The sequence below is a fragment of the Lemur catta genome, chromosome 17 (assembly GCF_020740605.2).
Source record: "Lemur catta isolate mLemCat1 chromosome 17, mLemCat1.pri, whole genome shotgun sequence".
Lineage (NCBI taxonomy): Eukaryota > Metazoa > Chordata > Mammalia > Primates > Lemuridae > Lemur > Lemur catta.
In genome coordinates this window covers 7021827-7039709 of record NC_059144.1, presented here as the reverse complement: position 1 = coordinate 7039709, position 17883 = coordinate 7021827, and the positions used below count along the sequence as shown (strand labels likewise).

The 17883-nt window shown below is 44.1% G+C and overlaps 1 protein-coding gene across 5 annotated transcripts in view; it reads right to left on the bottom strand.

The window, feature by feature from the left end:
- The window catches only part of HTT (huntingtin), a 154341-nt gene that overhangs the window by 44815 nt on the left and 91643 nt on the right, over positions 1-17883 (bottom strand). For all 5 annotated transcript variants that reach the window (XR_006729418.1, XM_045528219.1, XM_045528220.1 and 2 more), the window contains 6 exons: positions 17341-17477; positions 15712-15828; positions 10349-10471; positions 9818-10053; positions 8563-8705; positions 548-755 (listed from right to left, as the gene is read on the bottom strand). Coding sequence is in view for 4 of the 5 variants with exons in the window: in XM_045528219.1 (XP_045384175.1) it covers positions 548-755; positions 8563-8705; positions 9818-10053; positions 10349-10471; positions 15712-15828; positions 17341-17477 (964 nt within the window). In the remaining variant the exon portion in view is untranslated. The remainder of the gene's footprint in view (positions 1-547; positions 756-8562; positions 8706-9817; positions 10054-10348; positions 10472-15711; positions 15829-17340; positions 17478-17883) is intronic.

Here is a 17883-nt window from a genome sequence, read left to right as displayed (position 1 = left end):
CTCCTGAGATTAAACGATCCTCCTGCCTCGGCCTCCCAGAGTGCTAGGGTTACAGGTATGAGCCACAGCACCCAGCCCAGAAACTTAGTAAGTCTTTTGAACAATTAAAAAAAATAAGATCTTTCCAAGCAGTTTTGAAATTTGCTAAATAATTACTTCATTATCTAAGAATAACCAGAACCACATTTAACTTGCAATGAAGTTAAAACCTTGCAACATGTCTGGCTATGGAAACAATTTACAGACTACAACTTAGGAGGCATACAGCATGACAAGAATACCCCACAAGATGGAATGGTATCAAAGAACTTGTCAAAAAAATCACATTTAAAAACCAAATGCCATTTTGAATGCCTTTAGTCAGACCACATTTTTTCCTCTACAATACGATGCCCGTGAAAGAAAGATTAATTGCAGTGGAATTTCACAAACCCTCACGAAGAACGGAAAATGAAAATGCCTTAATATCGGCCCAACCTCAGGTTAGTGGAGGCCTTAGAACAGAGCGGTGGGTGGTGCCCTGGGCTTCGGGGTCCTGTGGACCTACTTTGGGGTCTGCTGCACCTCTGCCCACCAGCAGTGGTCGGTGTGGTTGACAAGCAGCAGGATCTGACACCAGAGCAGCACCAGGGCCGGGTGTGTGGGGACCATGGAGCGCACCCGCAGGTTCAAGCTCTCCAGGGTGTAGAAACTGCCGTCACAGCCGTCGCTGGTGAAGAGTCTAGTGGCAGCTGCTGTGATTCTCCGGAACATTCCTAGAACCAAAGAAAGTAAGGCTGATTAAGGGGAAATGTCTTTGCTGTTCTTCTCGGTGCAACCCCACATGGCACTTAGAAATTCTCACTTTTATAAGCAGAAACAGATATCTCACTTATTTAAAGGATCAGCCAGGGAAGCTGGTGTCCTTACTCTCCAACTCTCCTCCCCAGGACTGGCCGACACTGCCAAATCCTCCAGGAGCTCCAAGCCAAGAGGCCTCACTTTGTGCCACCAAAGTCTGGACACAGCTCCTCGAGAAGGAGGCAGCCACCACTGAGTACCTCTGGTCACTGTACTCAGGCCACAGCAATGCGGGCCTGAGTCTACCATGATAAATGGCTCCTTGGCCTGCTAAGAACTGAGGGACAGCAATACTACAAGAGGCCACATGAGCACCACGAGTGCCGAGAGATTACAACAGACAGTGCCCACACCAGTCCTGGGCTCCCACATGCTCTCTGTAGGCCACTGACAACCGAGAGCCAGGTGGCCTCTGCCCCTTGGGCCACGGAGCATCCTGTGATCAGGCAGGCCCCAGGGTCAGCCATCCATACTCAACACTGGCAACACAGCCAGTTAGACTCTGCCCACAAGTTCCTCCAAGACATCCTTCTCAGAGCCTGGAAAAATTCCCTCTGGAAATTATGATTTCATTCTATCCCCATCCACTCCTTTGGAAGAACACAAGTCAGCTCAACACACTTCTCTCTTCGTCCTTGCCCAAGGACACAGAGACACACTGTGAAGCACAGCAGAGACAGGCAGTGAGACACAGGGCACAGAAAGGCCCCGTCACACCATATTTGGGTCTCCTGGCATCACTGCTGGAGTCAAAATCTTGTTTCTGATCTACATTTCAACAATTCCCAAATGTGAAAGGGTCTCCAAATAGGCAAAAACAGACTACAGATTTCGTATGACTTCATGATCCATTAGACGTTTTATAACCTAAGGCAAAGGAAGAGGGCTAGCAAATGCACGACACTGAGAGAACAAATTCCCAGGAAGGATGAGGAGTTCCAACGACTACCTCTGGCCCCTGTGGCTTCCTGGGTTTCTCTACCCTTGTTCTGCAGTCAGCATTGCCCACTCCAGCCCAACCAGCACTGGCCTTATCCTTCTCTTGGACCTCTGTTATTGCATGGGCTCCTTGTGGGATCGACAAACACACATGAAGAGGCACATGCTGGCTGGAAGGATTTCTGTAGCCCGGCCATGGAGGGACAGACCAGGGATGTGGGGGGTTGGGGGCAGGTACTAGAAAACCACATTCAGCTGTGTTTTACGTGACTGAGTGTCACATGGGTTCTGAAATCGGAATGCCTGGTTCAGGTCATGGCCCTGCCACTTACTACCTGGGTGACCCTGGACATACCTCACCTGGGGCCTCAGCTAACTCATCTGTGAAATGGAATTAAGAGCAGTTCCCGTCACAGGACTGCAATAAGGATCAAACAGTAAAAGCCAAGCAAAGGGTTCAGCATAGTACCTAGCATAGAGGAAATGCTCAACACCTGGGGTTGCAGTTGCCACTGCTGCAGCTGTCAGAACAATATTAGGAACAGTTCAGATGAAAGGTGAGATGGATTCTGGCGGGGGGAGTAGCCCAACAGATGGAGAGGAGGAGGGCAGGCCAGGCTCACTGGGGCAGGGAGAGGAGCCGACAATGAGGCTGGGATTTTGAATACCCCAGTGATAAATGTTGACCCTGGAGAATAACAGCTACGCTAGGGGTGAGTTCAATTTTAAGCATAAGTCTGAGATATTGGCAGAATAGCAAGTCGTGTATCTTGAATTTGGATGGAAATAGGAGACTGAGACAAGAGAGTGACCAGGACTATTCAGGACTGCATGGTTAGGAGAGCCATCCACGCAAGCAATAACTGAGGACACAAAGGGGATGCGCTACCAAGGTATAGGAGGGAGGCAGAGATGGGGGAGAGAAAGAGGTTAAGGGGTGGGGGCGAGTGTGCATGCAGAGGAGAGAGACCAAGGACAGACACACAGGGAACATACATGACCAAGAGGCTGGACAGAGCAGACCATGAAAGTGGTCAAGTGACACGAGGGCAGTTCCACTGAACCAAGCCGAGGGCCCAGGAAGATAAGGACTCAGAAAAGAACACAGTTGGCCTCTATGAAGGCATTTTTGATAATAAGGGCAAGAGGCAGACTGCCTTGGATTGAGAAACAAGAGGGAAAACAAACCACTAGAACCACAAGAATAAATTTCTGAGACATTTATTTTGAAAAGTTATATGGTATAAAAGAGAGAACTAGACCAATAATTAAGGAAGCAGTACAGCAGAGAAGTATGTGTTTTTAATTTTAGTCTGGGTTATTAGTGTGGCCATAGCCAAAAGAGAAGCTATAGGCGAGTAAAGGAAAGATAAATACATGTTTCCCTGAAGTAAGCATGCAATGGATATTTTAAAATGAGCTGTGGCCAGGTGCGGTGGCTCATGCCTGTAATCCCAGCACTTTGGGAGGCTGAGGCAGGAGGACTGCTTGAGGCCATGAGTTTGAGATCAGCCTGGGGAACATAGCGAGAACCCACCTCTACAAAAAAAAAGAAAATTAGCTGGCCATGGTGGTGTGGGCCTACAGTCCCACCTATTTGGGAGGCTCAGGCAGGAGGATCATTTAAGTCCAGGAGTTCAAGATTACAGTGAGCTGTGATGACACCACTGCACTCCAGCCTGGGTGACAGAGCAAAACCCTGTCCCAAAAAAAAAAACAAAACAAAAATGAGCATATAAAGGAAAAATTCAAGATAAACCAGAAGGATGTGATTATAAGGAAAGTAGATACCAGAGCGGATGAGGAAGAAGGCAAAAAGTACAAGGTTAGCCATGGGGAAAGGGCCAAGCGGTCCATTTCTATCAGGAGTCAAGATGTGAGAAGGAGCCCAACTGCCCTTCCGAGGAGGAGAGGAGGAAGAACTGGACAAGCACGCGAGAGAAGGGTTCATTTCTTCTCTCCAGAGAGGGGGTGGACCCTGCCGCGGAACTGGAGCCTGGACCCGATGTGGCACAACGGAAGGACTGGTAAAGGCCTTAGAAAGCTGTTCCAGGCGGCTCACCCTGAAGCAACCCAGCACTAACCCCATTGTGACACCTGCCTCGTCCCCTCCTTCCAAGGAAGGGGACGCTTTTGTCATCCTGGAATCATCTGCTTTTATCCCTCTAGCAAACTATATCAGAGACTACAGCCGCCCAACCAGGACAGCACTTCCCAGTTCCTGGGAATGGGGGTAGGTCCATGACAAGGCATCACCAGAGAAACACCAGCAAAGGACGCCTGTCACACCCCATCCAAGGCGATAAAGGCTTCTCTCCCTTCCCACTCCTCTTCCCCAGCTGAACACCAGATGCTGAGGCTTGGGGAGCAGCAGAACCACAAGGAGGAAGGAGCCCGAGTCTGTGAATTCCCATGTGGATGAAAGCCATAGGTGAACCAGGAACACCCTCCATGCATTGCCACAAAAATAAAAAACAACCTTCTGTTGTGTGAAGCCACTGAAATGTTGGCATTTATTTATTACAGCAGCTACCATCATCTTAACTAATACAACAGCAATACTGACGCTGAGGTTATAAGATGCTTTCTAGCAGAACCTCCCTTCCTCATGTCACAAGTAGCAATGACCAGCTGTCTGAGACAGAGAGAAAGACCGCAGGGCCTGTGGGTTGTGAAGGTGGCAGGGGACACCAGGGGAGCCCCAGGGACCCAGGAGAAGAGAAAGGGGCTGAGAGCCCAGAGAAAACCACAACAGTGAAGAAGAGTAGTGAGGTAGCACGACAGATGAGGCTGTGCTCAGAGGAACAACCTGAGTGTCAACCACATCTTCCCTCACTCTGTGTTTTGGGAGCTAAAAAAAAGAAATATCAAAAGGAATAAGGGAAGCAGGAATTGGAAATAAAGGATGCTATTTGTTTGTTTGTTTGTTTGAGACAGTCTCACTCTGTCACTCAGGTAGAGTGCAGTGGCATCATCACAACTCACAGCAACCTCAAACTCCTGGGCTCAAGTGATCCTCCTGCCTCAGCCTCCCGAGTAGCTGGGACTATGGGTGCCATCACACGTAGCTATTTTTTTATTATTTTTTGAAGACACTATCAAGAGGGGTAGCAGAAAACTAGAGGTGAAGGCTACTATTCAGACTATTAATAGTTCCTATTTTAAGAAATTATACCTGAAGTGGACAAATTTAAAGGTCTCAATTTTCGGTGGATGGGTGGAATTCATTACCTTGGTTTAAGCAGTGCAAAAATGCAAATTGCCACTTTTAGTAAAAGGTGAAAAGATTTACACAATCTGAAGAGAAACCAGAGTATATAAATTACCACTTTTATATGCTAAGTGTATCTTATTTATATAAGTACAAAATGATTTGCTTCAACCCTATCTTGAAACCAAATACAAGAAGCCTGCCGCCTAGTGTCCTTAAGAGAAATGCAGTCAAACTAACCAAGGAACTAGAAATAGACAGTTATACATATGCACACACACAAAATGTAGGACCAATTAAACAATGTCCAAAGACACTAGCAGCCAAACCCTTCTACCAAGCCTGCTCTTTCCAGTGCAGTGTGTGGCTCCTCACCTGACCTACACTGTCTAATATGGGAGCCACTGGCCACATGGAGCTGTTTAAATTTAATTAAAATCAAATAAAAAGTAAGTTCCTCACTCACCCTAGCCACATGTCAGATACACGATAACACATGCGGTTAGAGGCAACTACATGAGGCAGTGCAACATGGAACATTCCCATCTTTGCTGGAAATTCTACTGGACAACACTTTTATTAAAGTAACAATATTTTCCCTGTTTTTGAGAGAAGGAAGAAGAGGAATTCAACACAATGGGATTGTAGCCACCCTGAGCCGCACACAACACAGCATGCCCAGAGCCTGCTAGCATGGAGACAGGCCACGTGCTAGGTCTTGCTGCACGAATAAAGGCACGAAATGGTAACTACCTTTTACTCTGAGGGTATGTACTTAAAATGTGTGTAAAAACCCAATAACAGGGAGGGGCTTCTAATTGTAAAAGTGCCCCGCCCCATCCCTCTTCAAGGTAACTACTTGTTATCATTTCTCTTTTTCGTTCTTCTGGTAGTCACCTCCAAAATTCTAGGTGGTATTAGAATTTGTTAGAATTGTAGATGTTAAGGCATAACCCCAACAATGCAAGATGAGAATATTAGTGCCCTTCCATCCCCCATCTCTTCCTCTACCATCCACATTCCAAATTAACTTGGTTAGTTTTCCTTTTATATTTGTTAGAACTGAAAACATTTTCATTCTGTTCTGAAACCATAATTAAGTCATTATGTCTTCAGTATTTTATTCATGTCTTGATTCAAAAAATGAAAGCTCAAACAGCATTTACACTATGACTATGCAAATCAGCTCCCAGCAGAGCCAAAGACCCTAGATCTCTTTCTACGGGTCCTCAGTTATGACCTAAGCACATAAACGAGAACATTTTTGATATCAAAGTCTTCCATCAAAATCAAGTGCTGAAAATAAAGCCATGATTTAGTTTGCTTCATATTTAAACCATACTTTATTGTTGTTTGTTTTTCCTAGACATTAGAATTGCCATTCTTTTTCCTTGCTGAGAGAAGAAAGATATGCCTACCCCTTATAACTAGTCTACCACCTTCTTATTCATTTATCGAAAGCAAGGCATGCTTTCTACATTCATTCTTCTTAGAAAACAGTGACTGTTCTAATTTGGATTGGCTGCTTCCTACACTTGCTGATAGCTGGCATCCTGTGACTTCCTCTCTTGGGAGAAAGCCCTTTTGAGCACACGATCATTTGTAAAGGTAAAAACATTTTGGCCCTCCGAACCTTTAAAACAGGAAGAAGGGCCAGGCGCAGTGGCTCACGCCTGTAATCCTAGCACTCTGGGAGGCCGAGGCAAGTGAATCACTTGAGGTCAGGGGTTCAAGACCAGCACGAGCAAGAATGAGACCCTGTCTCTACTAAAAACAGAAAAAAAATTAGCCAGTCAACTAAAAAAAGAAACAAAAAAATTAGCCGGGCATGGTGGCTCACGCCTGTAGTCCCAGCTACTCAAGAGGCTGAGGCAGGAGGATGGCTTGAGCCCAGGAGTTTGAGGTTGCTGTGAGCTAGGCTGACATCACAGCACTCACTCTAGCCCGGACAACAAAGCAACAAAGGGAGACTCTGTCTCAAAATAAAATAAAACAGGAAAAAGCTCTCAGTTTTATTTTTTTCTTATTTTTTTTATTGTGGTAAAATATACAAAACATAAAATTTTACCATTGTAACCACTGTTAAATGCACGGTTTGCTGGTATCAAATACGTTTATAATGTTGTATAACCATAACTACCACCCATTTCTAAAATAACTCTTTTCATCTTATAAAACAAACTCTATGTGCATTAAACAGTAACTCCCCATTTCCCCCTCCCCACCCAACCCCTGGCAGCGACCATTCTTTCTGTCTCTATGAACTGACCACTGTATCTCATATAAATGGAGTAATATACTATTTGTCTTTTTGTGACTGGGTTATTTCACTTAGCATAATGTCCTCAAGGTTCATCCACATTGTAGCATATGTCAGAATTCACTTCTTTTTTTTTTTTTTTTTTTTGAGACAGAGTATTGCTTTGTTGCCCTGGCTAGAGTGAGTGCCGTGGCGTCAGCCTAGCTCACAGCAACCTCAAACTCCTGGGCTCAAGCGATCCTACTGCCTCAGCCTCCCGAGTAGCTGGGACTACAGGCATGCGCCACCATGCCCGGCTAGTTTTTTCTATATATATTTTAGTTGGCCAGATAATTTCTTTCTATTTTTAGTAGAGACGGAGTCTCGCTCTTGCTCAGGCTGGTCTCGAACTCCTGACCTCGAGCGATCCACCCGCCTCGGCCTCCCAGAGTGCTAGGATTACAGGCGTGAGCCACCGCGCCCGGCCTGAATTCACTTCTTTTTGAGCATGAATAATATTCCACTGTATGTGTGTACCACATTTGTTTATCCATTCACTCACTGACTGATGCTTGAGTTGCTTCCACATCTTAGTTATTGTGAATAATGCTGCTATGAACTCTGGCATACAAATATCTTTTCACCACCCTGCTTCCCATTCTTTTGGGTATATGTCCAAGACTGGAACTGCTGGGTCATATGGTATATGACCCCTATGGTTTTATTACCAACAAAACATTTTCAACTGGCAACTGAACAAAGCAGGGCTTCTACTGGGCAGAATGGTCCTTACACTCTGGGACTGTCCAGTTCAGGGCAAAGAATATTGAGACACTCTATAACTGCGGTCCCTAACACCCGGGCTGCAGACCAGTAGTAGTCCCACGGCCTGTTAGAAACCAAGCCGCACAGCAAGAGGCGAGCAGCAGGCTCGCAAGCAAAGCTTAATCTGTATTTACAGCCACTCCCCATCACTCATATCACCCTCTGAGCTTCACCTCCTGTCAGATCAGTGGCAGCATTAGATTCTCATAGGAGAATCAACCTACTGTAAACTGCACATGTGAGGGATCTAGGTTGCGCACTCCTTATGAGAATCTAATGCCTGATGATCTGAGATGGAGCTGAGGTGGTGACGTGCTGGAGAGAGGCTGCAAACAGATCATCGTTAGCAGAAATGTTTGACTGCACAATAAATGTAATGCCCTTCAATCATCCCCAAACCATCCTCACCATCCCCTGGTCTGTGGAAAACTGTCTTCCCTGAAACTAGTCCCTGGTGCCAAAAAGGTTGGAGCCTGCTGGTCTACAAAGACTAATCTGATTCACCTACCAGACTTGAAGATGTGGATCAGACACATCAGCAGCGTGCCTAGCTCTTGGCAATAGAAAGTATGTTGCTGTTCACTCATTTCCACCTTTGGCTGTTTTGTAACGATGTCCTCTAAAAGAGTACCAACTAGTTGTAATAGAAACCTTCCAAGAAAGGGAACAGGATGACAGTGAATTAAGTGACTGCTAGAGAGCACTTATGTCAGCTATAAACATAAAATACATACGGCAAATACAGGTGAAGTAAAAAGACAGGGAAAGTACAATAAATAAAGTGAATTGTTTAATACCATCATTTTGGACTCTGTCACTTTGCCTCTCTGTATATTACCTTCCTCACTTATGAAATGGCAATAATCATATCACCTTCAAAGGACTGTTGGGATAAAATGACATGGGGTGGTTTTTTTTTTACAGCTTTGTAAACTGTAAAGTATTACACAAACACAAGCTGATAGTCTACCATAGGAATTTAATGTACCATCAGTTTTAGCCACCAGCTTCAATGTAACAGAGGGAGACCCATGGGCTGCCTGCTAACCCTGCATACAGAAGGATGCCCTGCAGGCTCCGGGCTTTACGTCCAGCAACAGCACAAGGAATGTCCACTAATGACAGACCAAGGGACAGCTGCAATGAAGTTATGGGGACCACTTTGCAGAAGCAGCTCTAACTCACTAAATGCTCTGAATCCAGCAGAGGTACACAGATACTTGTCTACACAACTAACATTTACAAGTGCCCAAACTATAAACACTGTCCTCAGGGAGCTTCCAAACAATTTATGGGCAAGACAGGATTTGATATGACAGTTATACAGTGGAAGCTGTCTGCCTTAGCAGGAAGTAGCTTGTTATTGACAGTGTGTAGAACTACTAGCAAAGGATAAGAACAAATATAAGACTAACTTTTAATGGGTTTTCTTAGGTTTTTAAATTCTCTTCAGGCAATGTATCCCCTATTACCAGCATCCAGGACAGCCAACCCCCTGCCCTGCCCTACCTTGCCTGAGCTGAACCACTCTTGTAGCATCTTTAATGAGGACAGGAGACAAAATGTGACAGAACCTTAAGAGAGGTATGAACCCAGGGCCACAGGTAAGGTGGGCTGGATTTAAAAAGTATACCAGCACAGACTGCTTTACCCAACTCAGCGCTGAAGCAAGACTAGGAGTTATTCCAGAATTACTGATCATGAAACATCATCTCACCTCCCAAAAGGCAGGGATTAGTTACAGGCTCAGATAGAAAGCGTACCTTGAAAATGTTTCTTCTGGCAAGTTCTTCATTTGCCTCCCTTCACTGTGTTCTTCTGATGTTGAGTTACTCTCCCCATGTCTTAACCTATTAATCACTGGGCAGGAGACTAAATATGGGGAGAATGAGAGCTCCTGAATTCGAGAAAGAACAATGTCTTCAGTTGACTGGGAAATCAGAACCCGCAAAATGGCTAGGATTCCTGATATCCACAGCTGAACAGTGCTCACAGATGCCTAAAAGAAAGAAAATACATGTTATTGCTAAAGAAAAAAAGATTAAAAATTTTCCCTGATTGCCAATTTCATGAAAGAAAATTATCCCTACTTTCCCATTTTACCAGTAAATCTATCAGTGGTTCTCAAAGTGTGGTCCCCAAGGAGGGACAGCATCAGTATCATCTGGGAAATTGTTAAAAACCCAAATTATCAAGCTCCATCCAGAGTGACTGAGCCACTTAAAAGTTATGGGGGTGGTCCCAGCAATCTGGGCTTGAACAAGTCCTCCAGGGGAATCTGATGAGAGACTCACCATTGTGCTTGGGGTGACAAACATACTCCGTAATAGCATGTCCACGGGACGCAGTGAGGAAGGGGCCAAAATCTCAAACAGAGTATTTAACACTCCAAGGGCTTCATGAGAGTCAATGTGCATCTGTGGAATTAATTCAACACCACAAACATGCAGGTAAGCCAACAGAAATGCCAGCTTTGTACACATCATGTCACATAGCTCAGGGGCAAACGAGCATAACCATCCCATCATTACCGTCCCTCACTTAAAATCATTTTAAGTTCAGTAGTGAACCAAGCAAACATTTCTTAGAATACTGTATCAGCTACATTTTTTCCATAATGGAAATCATTTCATTTAGATCTTTATTACATAAATAATACATGCTTTCTAGAAAAGATTCAAACATACGACAGTATGAAAAGAATCAACTAGAACTGCACCACCCTGATGCAATCATCATCATCATCATCACCACAGTGGGAGCCGGCCTTCTGTGCATCTTCACTCTCTCACGCTCACACGAATGGGGCAGCAGACACTGTACAGAGCTATCATGTGCTTTGCCTGCCCCACCTCCCCCTAATCAATTATTTAGGTTGTTAAGTATAAAATGTCTGATTTCCTAAGTACTAAGTTTGACAGTTGATATCTCTGACATTGCACTTTGACACTTCTTGTTTTATGTTTATTGTGAAGGTACATCCTCAGTCTTTCAAAAGCACATTTTGGCTTATGATTATCTTTCAAATTTTTTTTAGAGCCATTTTTGTGAAACCATGGGTAAGTTAAACATTCATGTTATTTTAGAATATGAGTTCTGTCATGGAACCCATGCAAGCACAGGAAGCTTGAAGTATCAATGAAGTGCTTGGGAAGGATGTGGCTAGTGAATACACAGTATACCGATGGTCTGAGAAGTTCCCTTGTGGTGCTTTTAATCTTGAAAATGAGCCACATGGGTGACCTGAAACCAAGGTGCTAACAATGAGCTAAAAGCTATAGTGGAAGTTAATCCATCTCAACCTATGTGGGAATTAGCAGCAAGGTTTGACATTACTGTTCCACCAATGTTGGACTATTTGAAACAAATGGGCAAGGTAATCAATTAAGCGAACATCAGAAGAGAAATCGTCTCGAAGCTCGCCTTTCTTTGCTGTCATGACATAAACACGAACCATTTCTACACCATATTGTTATGTGTGATGAAAAATGGATTCTTTTTGAAAATCAAAAGCATTCGGCAAATGGCTGGATAAAGATGAGGTGCCGAAACACAGTCCAAAACCAAATATTCATCAAAAAAAATCTAATGGCGTCTGTTTGGTGGTCCAGTGTTGGTATTATCCACTACAGCTTCATGAACCTGGTCAATTGATTACAGCAGATGTCTACTGCAACCAAGAGGATGAAATGATGAGGATGTGATTAAGCAGCGAGATTGGTCAATAGAGACAGACCAATCCTCTTGCAAGATAATGCTCCACCAAATGTCGCACAAACGATGCTGCTCAAACTACAGCAGTTGGACTTGTCTGTCATCCACTGCATTCAACAGACCTTGCATCAACTGACTAGCACTTCTTCTAGGCTTTGGACCACTTCTTGCAAGGAAAAATATTTAATTCTCAACAAGTTGTGGAAAACGCCTTTCTCAATTTCATCGCCACTAGCTCTCCAGGCTCCTTTGCTGCTGGCAAAAACAAGCTACCGTTAAGATGGCAAAACTGTGTTGATAATTCAGGCACATACTTTGATTAATTGTACTACTTCTTGTTTAAGAAATAATAAACTACATTTTTGATTTGAAATCAGGCATTTCATATTTAATGACCTAATAGTAACAGATGTTAACAGATTGGTGCATATCCCTTTCTTTTTTTTTTTATTTTTTTTATTCTATTTTTTTTTCCCCTCAGATCCTGAATTCCTTTTTTTTTTTTTTTTGAGACAGAGTCTCACTCTGTTCCCCAAGCTAGAGTGCCATGGCGTCAGCCTAGTTCACAGCAACCTCAAACTCCTGGACTCAAGCAATCCTTCTGCCTCAGCCTCCCGAGTAGCTGAGCTCATGCGCCACCATGCCCAGCTAATTTTTTATATATATTTTAGTTGTTTGGCTAATTTCTTTCTATTTTTAGTAGAGATGGGGGTCTCGCTCCTGCTCAGGCTGGCCTCCAACTCCTGAGCTCAAACGATCCACCCGCCTCGGCCTCCCAGAGTGTTAGGATTACGGGCGTGAGCCACCGCACCCAGCCCATATCCCTTTCTTAACTTTCTCCATGTTCCTATAACATCTTTCTCTCACACACATGCATGTGCATGGGGAGAGGTTTTGTTTTAGTTCTTCTGAAAAACTATTATAAATGTCTCTGCTTTTCTCACTTAATAGTACACTAGGGAACTCCCAAGCCAACTGGTTTTAAAATCTAACATTTTTAATGATGCAAAATATCCAAGCTCAGTTTACATCACAATGTCCTATGGACAACGGGCCTTGACTCTGTGTCCAATGTCTGTTACTACTGAGTGTATATCTACATATAAGCAACTCTGCAAAGAGACGTGGTATTTTCCAATGTATAGATCTGGAACTCATACCGCATCGAGCCACACCTTAACAATAAGGAAACAACAGACATCTTCCATACTCCAGGACTCCCGCGAGCTGGATCTGTGTCTGTGCCCACCAACCCTGCCTTCTCTCCAGTTGCTCTGGAAGAACACACCCAGCTCACAGCAAGGACCAACCATCATTCCCACAGCCGGTCCTAACCCCTGCATCTGCTCAAAGAAACCACCAAGGCAGCTTTCTGTCTGTCCTGGCACTGTGGATTTCCCCTCCCTGTTTTCTTTGCCCCCATGGACAGCAGGCCCCAGTGCTGCCAAGTGAACCCCACCGACCCCTTGCTCCTCTGGCTACTGTTCCATTTCTCTATTTCCTCTTTGAGTAAATCTCTTCCAGTTCCTCTCATCTGTCCTTTCAGGAACACATTCCCATGGGGATTTGGCTCTGTCTACTCCCCCTAAACTGCTCAGCAGTGCCCTCAGTGCAGCCAAACTCAGGCTGAGTTCCCCAGGCTCACAGCTGACCCTTCCCTCCTCGAAGACACCCCAGTTTTTACCTTGGCTTTAGGGCCCCTGCACCTGTCCACTCCCCCGGCCCAGCACTGGCTGTCCTTCCTGGGCTCCTTCTTGCCCCCCGACCTCTGAGCTGGGACTCAGTGGGCCCAGTGCTCAAGCCCTTCCTCTCCAGCTATGCTGGGTCCATCATGCGCATGGGGCAGTCACAGACTCAGATCTCCTGCCCAGCTGTCTCTCAACAATTCCAGGCTCTGACGTCCCAAAGCTGGCTTGACCTCACCAGGAGCCCGTGGAGTGTCAACTGCACACATCCAGACTGGGCTCTGACCTGCTGGGGCTCCCACTGTCCACCCACCTCATCCGCAGCTGTCTGTCCTCCCTCATCCCGAAACCACTCTCAGTGCCTCTGTCTCCCACGTCTAATCCACCAGCAAATCTTGCTTGTTCTGCATCCACACTATGTCAAACAACATCTACTTCTGGCCTTGTGTGGGTTTCCCTGCTCTGCTATCACCTCCCCCTGGAGTCCATTCTCAAGTCAGGAGTAAGAATGATCCTGAAAAAGCCCAGGTCCCATCACGTCACTCCTCATATCAGTCTCTCTTGAGGGTCCCGTGTCCCGCACGCTGGCCTCCCCTGCCCAGGCCCTCGCTCCCACGGCTGCTGCACTCCACCAGACCAACCTCTGGCCCCCTAGCAGGTATGTTACCACTTCAAGGACTCTGCAGTGCAGCTTGCTCTGCCTGGAGTGCTCTTTCCCCAGGGATCTGCCAGGCTCACATCTTTCCATCCCTTATGTCCACTCAGACATCACCAGACCAGCAAGGCATTTTCTTGTCACCAACTGAATGGTGCAGCCCCACACCTTGATACTACCCATTTCTCTTAGCTTCTTAATTTTTCTGCGGAGGACTTATTAGCATCCGACATTTTATAAACTTCAATAATTTATTTTTCTGTTGTCTTCTCACCCCAATACCAACAAAACTTTCATTCTAAGAAGGCAGAGTATTTTTTATAAACTGCTTTGCTCACTGATATATCTACTGCCAGTACCTGGCACAATGCCTTATACTATTTCTGAATGCAACCTGTACCTGTGCTGAGCTACCTGGCAGGCTCTGTGCTAAGTGTGTGTGTGTGTTGTTGTTGTTTTTTTAGGATCACAGGTGAGCACGTGCTAAGTGTTTCATAAATGTTTTATCACACCATTTTCATACTGACAGAAAATAAGTCAGGCATTTACTAGGCATACGGGCCTGTGATCTCCACCTTCCTCAGATCATGCACATGAAAAGTAAGGGAATGGAATATACCTTCTGAAGCATCACTCTAAAACTATCTAGCTATAGGCCTGGAGTCCATGATCACATTTAAAATGCTATCTGTCAATCTCACTAGAAGCGAAGACCACTGCCACCCCCGACTGTCTAAATCGTCTCAGGATAACAATCCCATTATGAAATCAGAATGGGGGTGAAGTTATAAAGGTAGTAACTATTAATATATGTGCCTATAAGTTTTTATCAAATGCCAAGAACCGCAAACTGCTTGTTTTCTCTAGAGTAACTGTTTAGCGTGGACAATCAAGATGAACAAACATGTATCTGCTATGCCATTCAAAACAAAATAAAAAGCTTTGCCAGGCAACTAGTGGGATTTTTCTGATGGGACCATCAAGCAGGTCCCTGACACCCTTCCTTTTGAGGACCCCCCATCCTGGTTACCGAGGTATTGCTGCAAGGGGTGTTCAGCTTCCTGTACTCAGACACCCAGTGGCACATGTGGTGCAGAGGTCATGGGACTGTCTGGCTCTATCCCATAAGGTACAACCACACCATTTCCTTCCACTGCTTTCGTGAACAACTAGTTGCATCATTTGACTATCCAAATTCTGACTAAATGATGGATAACTGCTAAATTACTTTATAAGTAATAAGGAAACAAAACCAAAAACCTAACGATCAAATACAACACTTGATTGACCAGAATAAAGGCGACCATGTAGTAAAATAGGAAACAACACAAGCTTTCGAGCTGTGTGCCACTGGATAAGCTTGATAACCTCCCTAAGCCTTGGTTACCTCACTTGTAATGTAGGTAGACAATACCAACCTGAGAGGGTCACTGTGAGAAGAAATAAAAAGTCACTGGCCCCATGACCAGCACTGGGAACTATTATCAAAGCATGCATCTCTTATAATTGAAAGAAGCACTGATCACAACCACCCACTTTCCACAAGAGTCTTAATCCACTTACAATTACTGCACAACAATGAACCAAGACTGCGATGACAAACCTGTTGTTTGGCTAACATTGGGAGGATGATGTCAGCTATTTGTCGAGACAGCCGCTTCCATTTGTCTTCATTCTCCTTGTGGCACTGCTGCAAGACGAGAATAAACATCTCCAACACCTGCAAGAGCATTTGTGCACAATTAGAAAGTCTCCTGCCTATATGTCCATCTCTCACACTGGTCCCAGCTCAGCTGGAAGATTCTAGGATCCAAACAGATGGGATTCTCAATGAGAACTGAAGAAACTGGCACAATCCTCACTCCATGGCATATGAAATGTAGGGGAACCAGAAGAAAATGCAACAGGGGACGGAGTATGTTCCTCCCTGGCACATAAAAGCTGTACACTTTGCTCAGGATGACTTCTTGTCATTATTATTTCTATAGAACTTACAAGATTGAAAATCAAATGTATATTAATCTTTGGTAAAATTCAAATATAGCCTTAACTAACTGTTCTGCAGAAGGCTTTTACTTTTGTGAACATTAATTTCAATTCTGTGTTCTTTCCTAAGGTAAACTTCTGCTAAATAGCACCTACTTTTAAGAGTTATACATGGTTGAGCACAACTTCATCAGTGATCATTTCTAAACAGAGATATTTATAACCTGGCAAAGTCTATAACAGGGGGCAGCTCATTACCTGTTTTTGTAAATTAAAGTTTTATTGGAACACAGCCACACCATTTGTATACACACCAACTATGGCTGCTTTCGTGCTACAACAGCAGAAATGAGTAGTGGGAGCTCAGTTCCACCCTTTGCTTAATAAACCCTCCAGATCAGCCGACAATCTCCATTCCCTGAAAAGCACGCCCAGATCTCACTGAATGCAGGGGCCAAGAAGTCCCTCCCCCGGACCCCCACCCTCCCAGCTCTGCTTGCCAGTTGCTCATTCCCAAACCTTTCATGTATACTTTTAAATTGTGACCATGTGATTTAATTAAGCATTAAGAATTTAATTAAATATTACATGGATTAGTTAAAATAGGAATACACAAAGAAAGTGCTGCTTCTATGAGAAAAGCTTATGGCTTTATAAAGATTCAAAGACAAATAGCTAAAAAGAACTGACAAAGTAAGTGAGGGCTAGACAATTGTACAAATTAAAAAAGATAATTTATTTTAAAAAGCAAGATTTCCACATTTAGACTGCCTCAAAGTATCTTTAAATTCTTATTCTACCTTAAGGAAAACACAACCAGATATCAACTCAAAGAAAAAGGCCTTGACCCTACATCAAAACAGAGGTAAATAAATATACAAATAAATAGTCTTTATATTATTTCAAATTTAAGATCTCTACCATTTTTTAGAATTCTACCATTTTGACCAATGTTATCAATTAATTAATTTTTGGTCCTGGCTTTGGAAAATAGGGCGTCTACCACATTTACTATCTTAAATGATCTCGACTGTCAGACAGGTGTCAGGCAGCCTCCTGTAGCAGTACCCACTTGAAATGCATACACCAACTAAATCCCCCAGTCTCACTGGCCCCAGGACCCAGAGAGCCCAAAGCTGGTACAAAGTAACACCCACTGATTAACAAACAGCTGGGCCACATGGTTTCCTTCCATCTCTGCAGGGACAGTTAAGTGCCCGTAACTGTCACCACACGTCCCTCTTACCTGATGGTACTGGATAAGTCTCAGTAACATTGAGACCACCACCTCCTTTTGAGTTTCAAGCTCTTTTCCTGCATCAGCTTTATTTGTTCCTCTTAATACAAAGAGGTCGTGGACTATGGGCTGCAGAGCCGGTATGGCTGTGTGTACACAAGAGAACTCTCATAAGGCATTTCATGAAAATTACATTTGAAAGACAGCTCTCAACATCTCCAAAATGTTTTCAAGAAATAAACAAAACCCTAATCTGTACTTGGTTTACAATAAAGGATGAATTAAGGTTATCATTGAGTGTTGTGAAATTATTATTATACCATTGTGAAAGGCCAAGGCTCTTCCTCTGAACACTGAAAGTTTTGTGAAGGCTTCTAAAAAAAGAAAACTAATGTATCTGTAATGTAACATCACTTCTGATAAAAAGTGACTCAAATACAAAAGTCTATTTGAAAATAACACTTTCAAAATAACCAAAATAGCAATATTCCTGGTCTCATGTATAACTACTTGATTTACCTGAAAAGACAATAAAAACCTCTGCTATTGAAT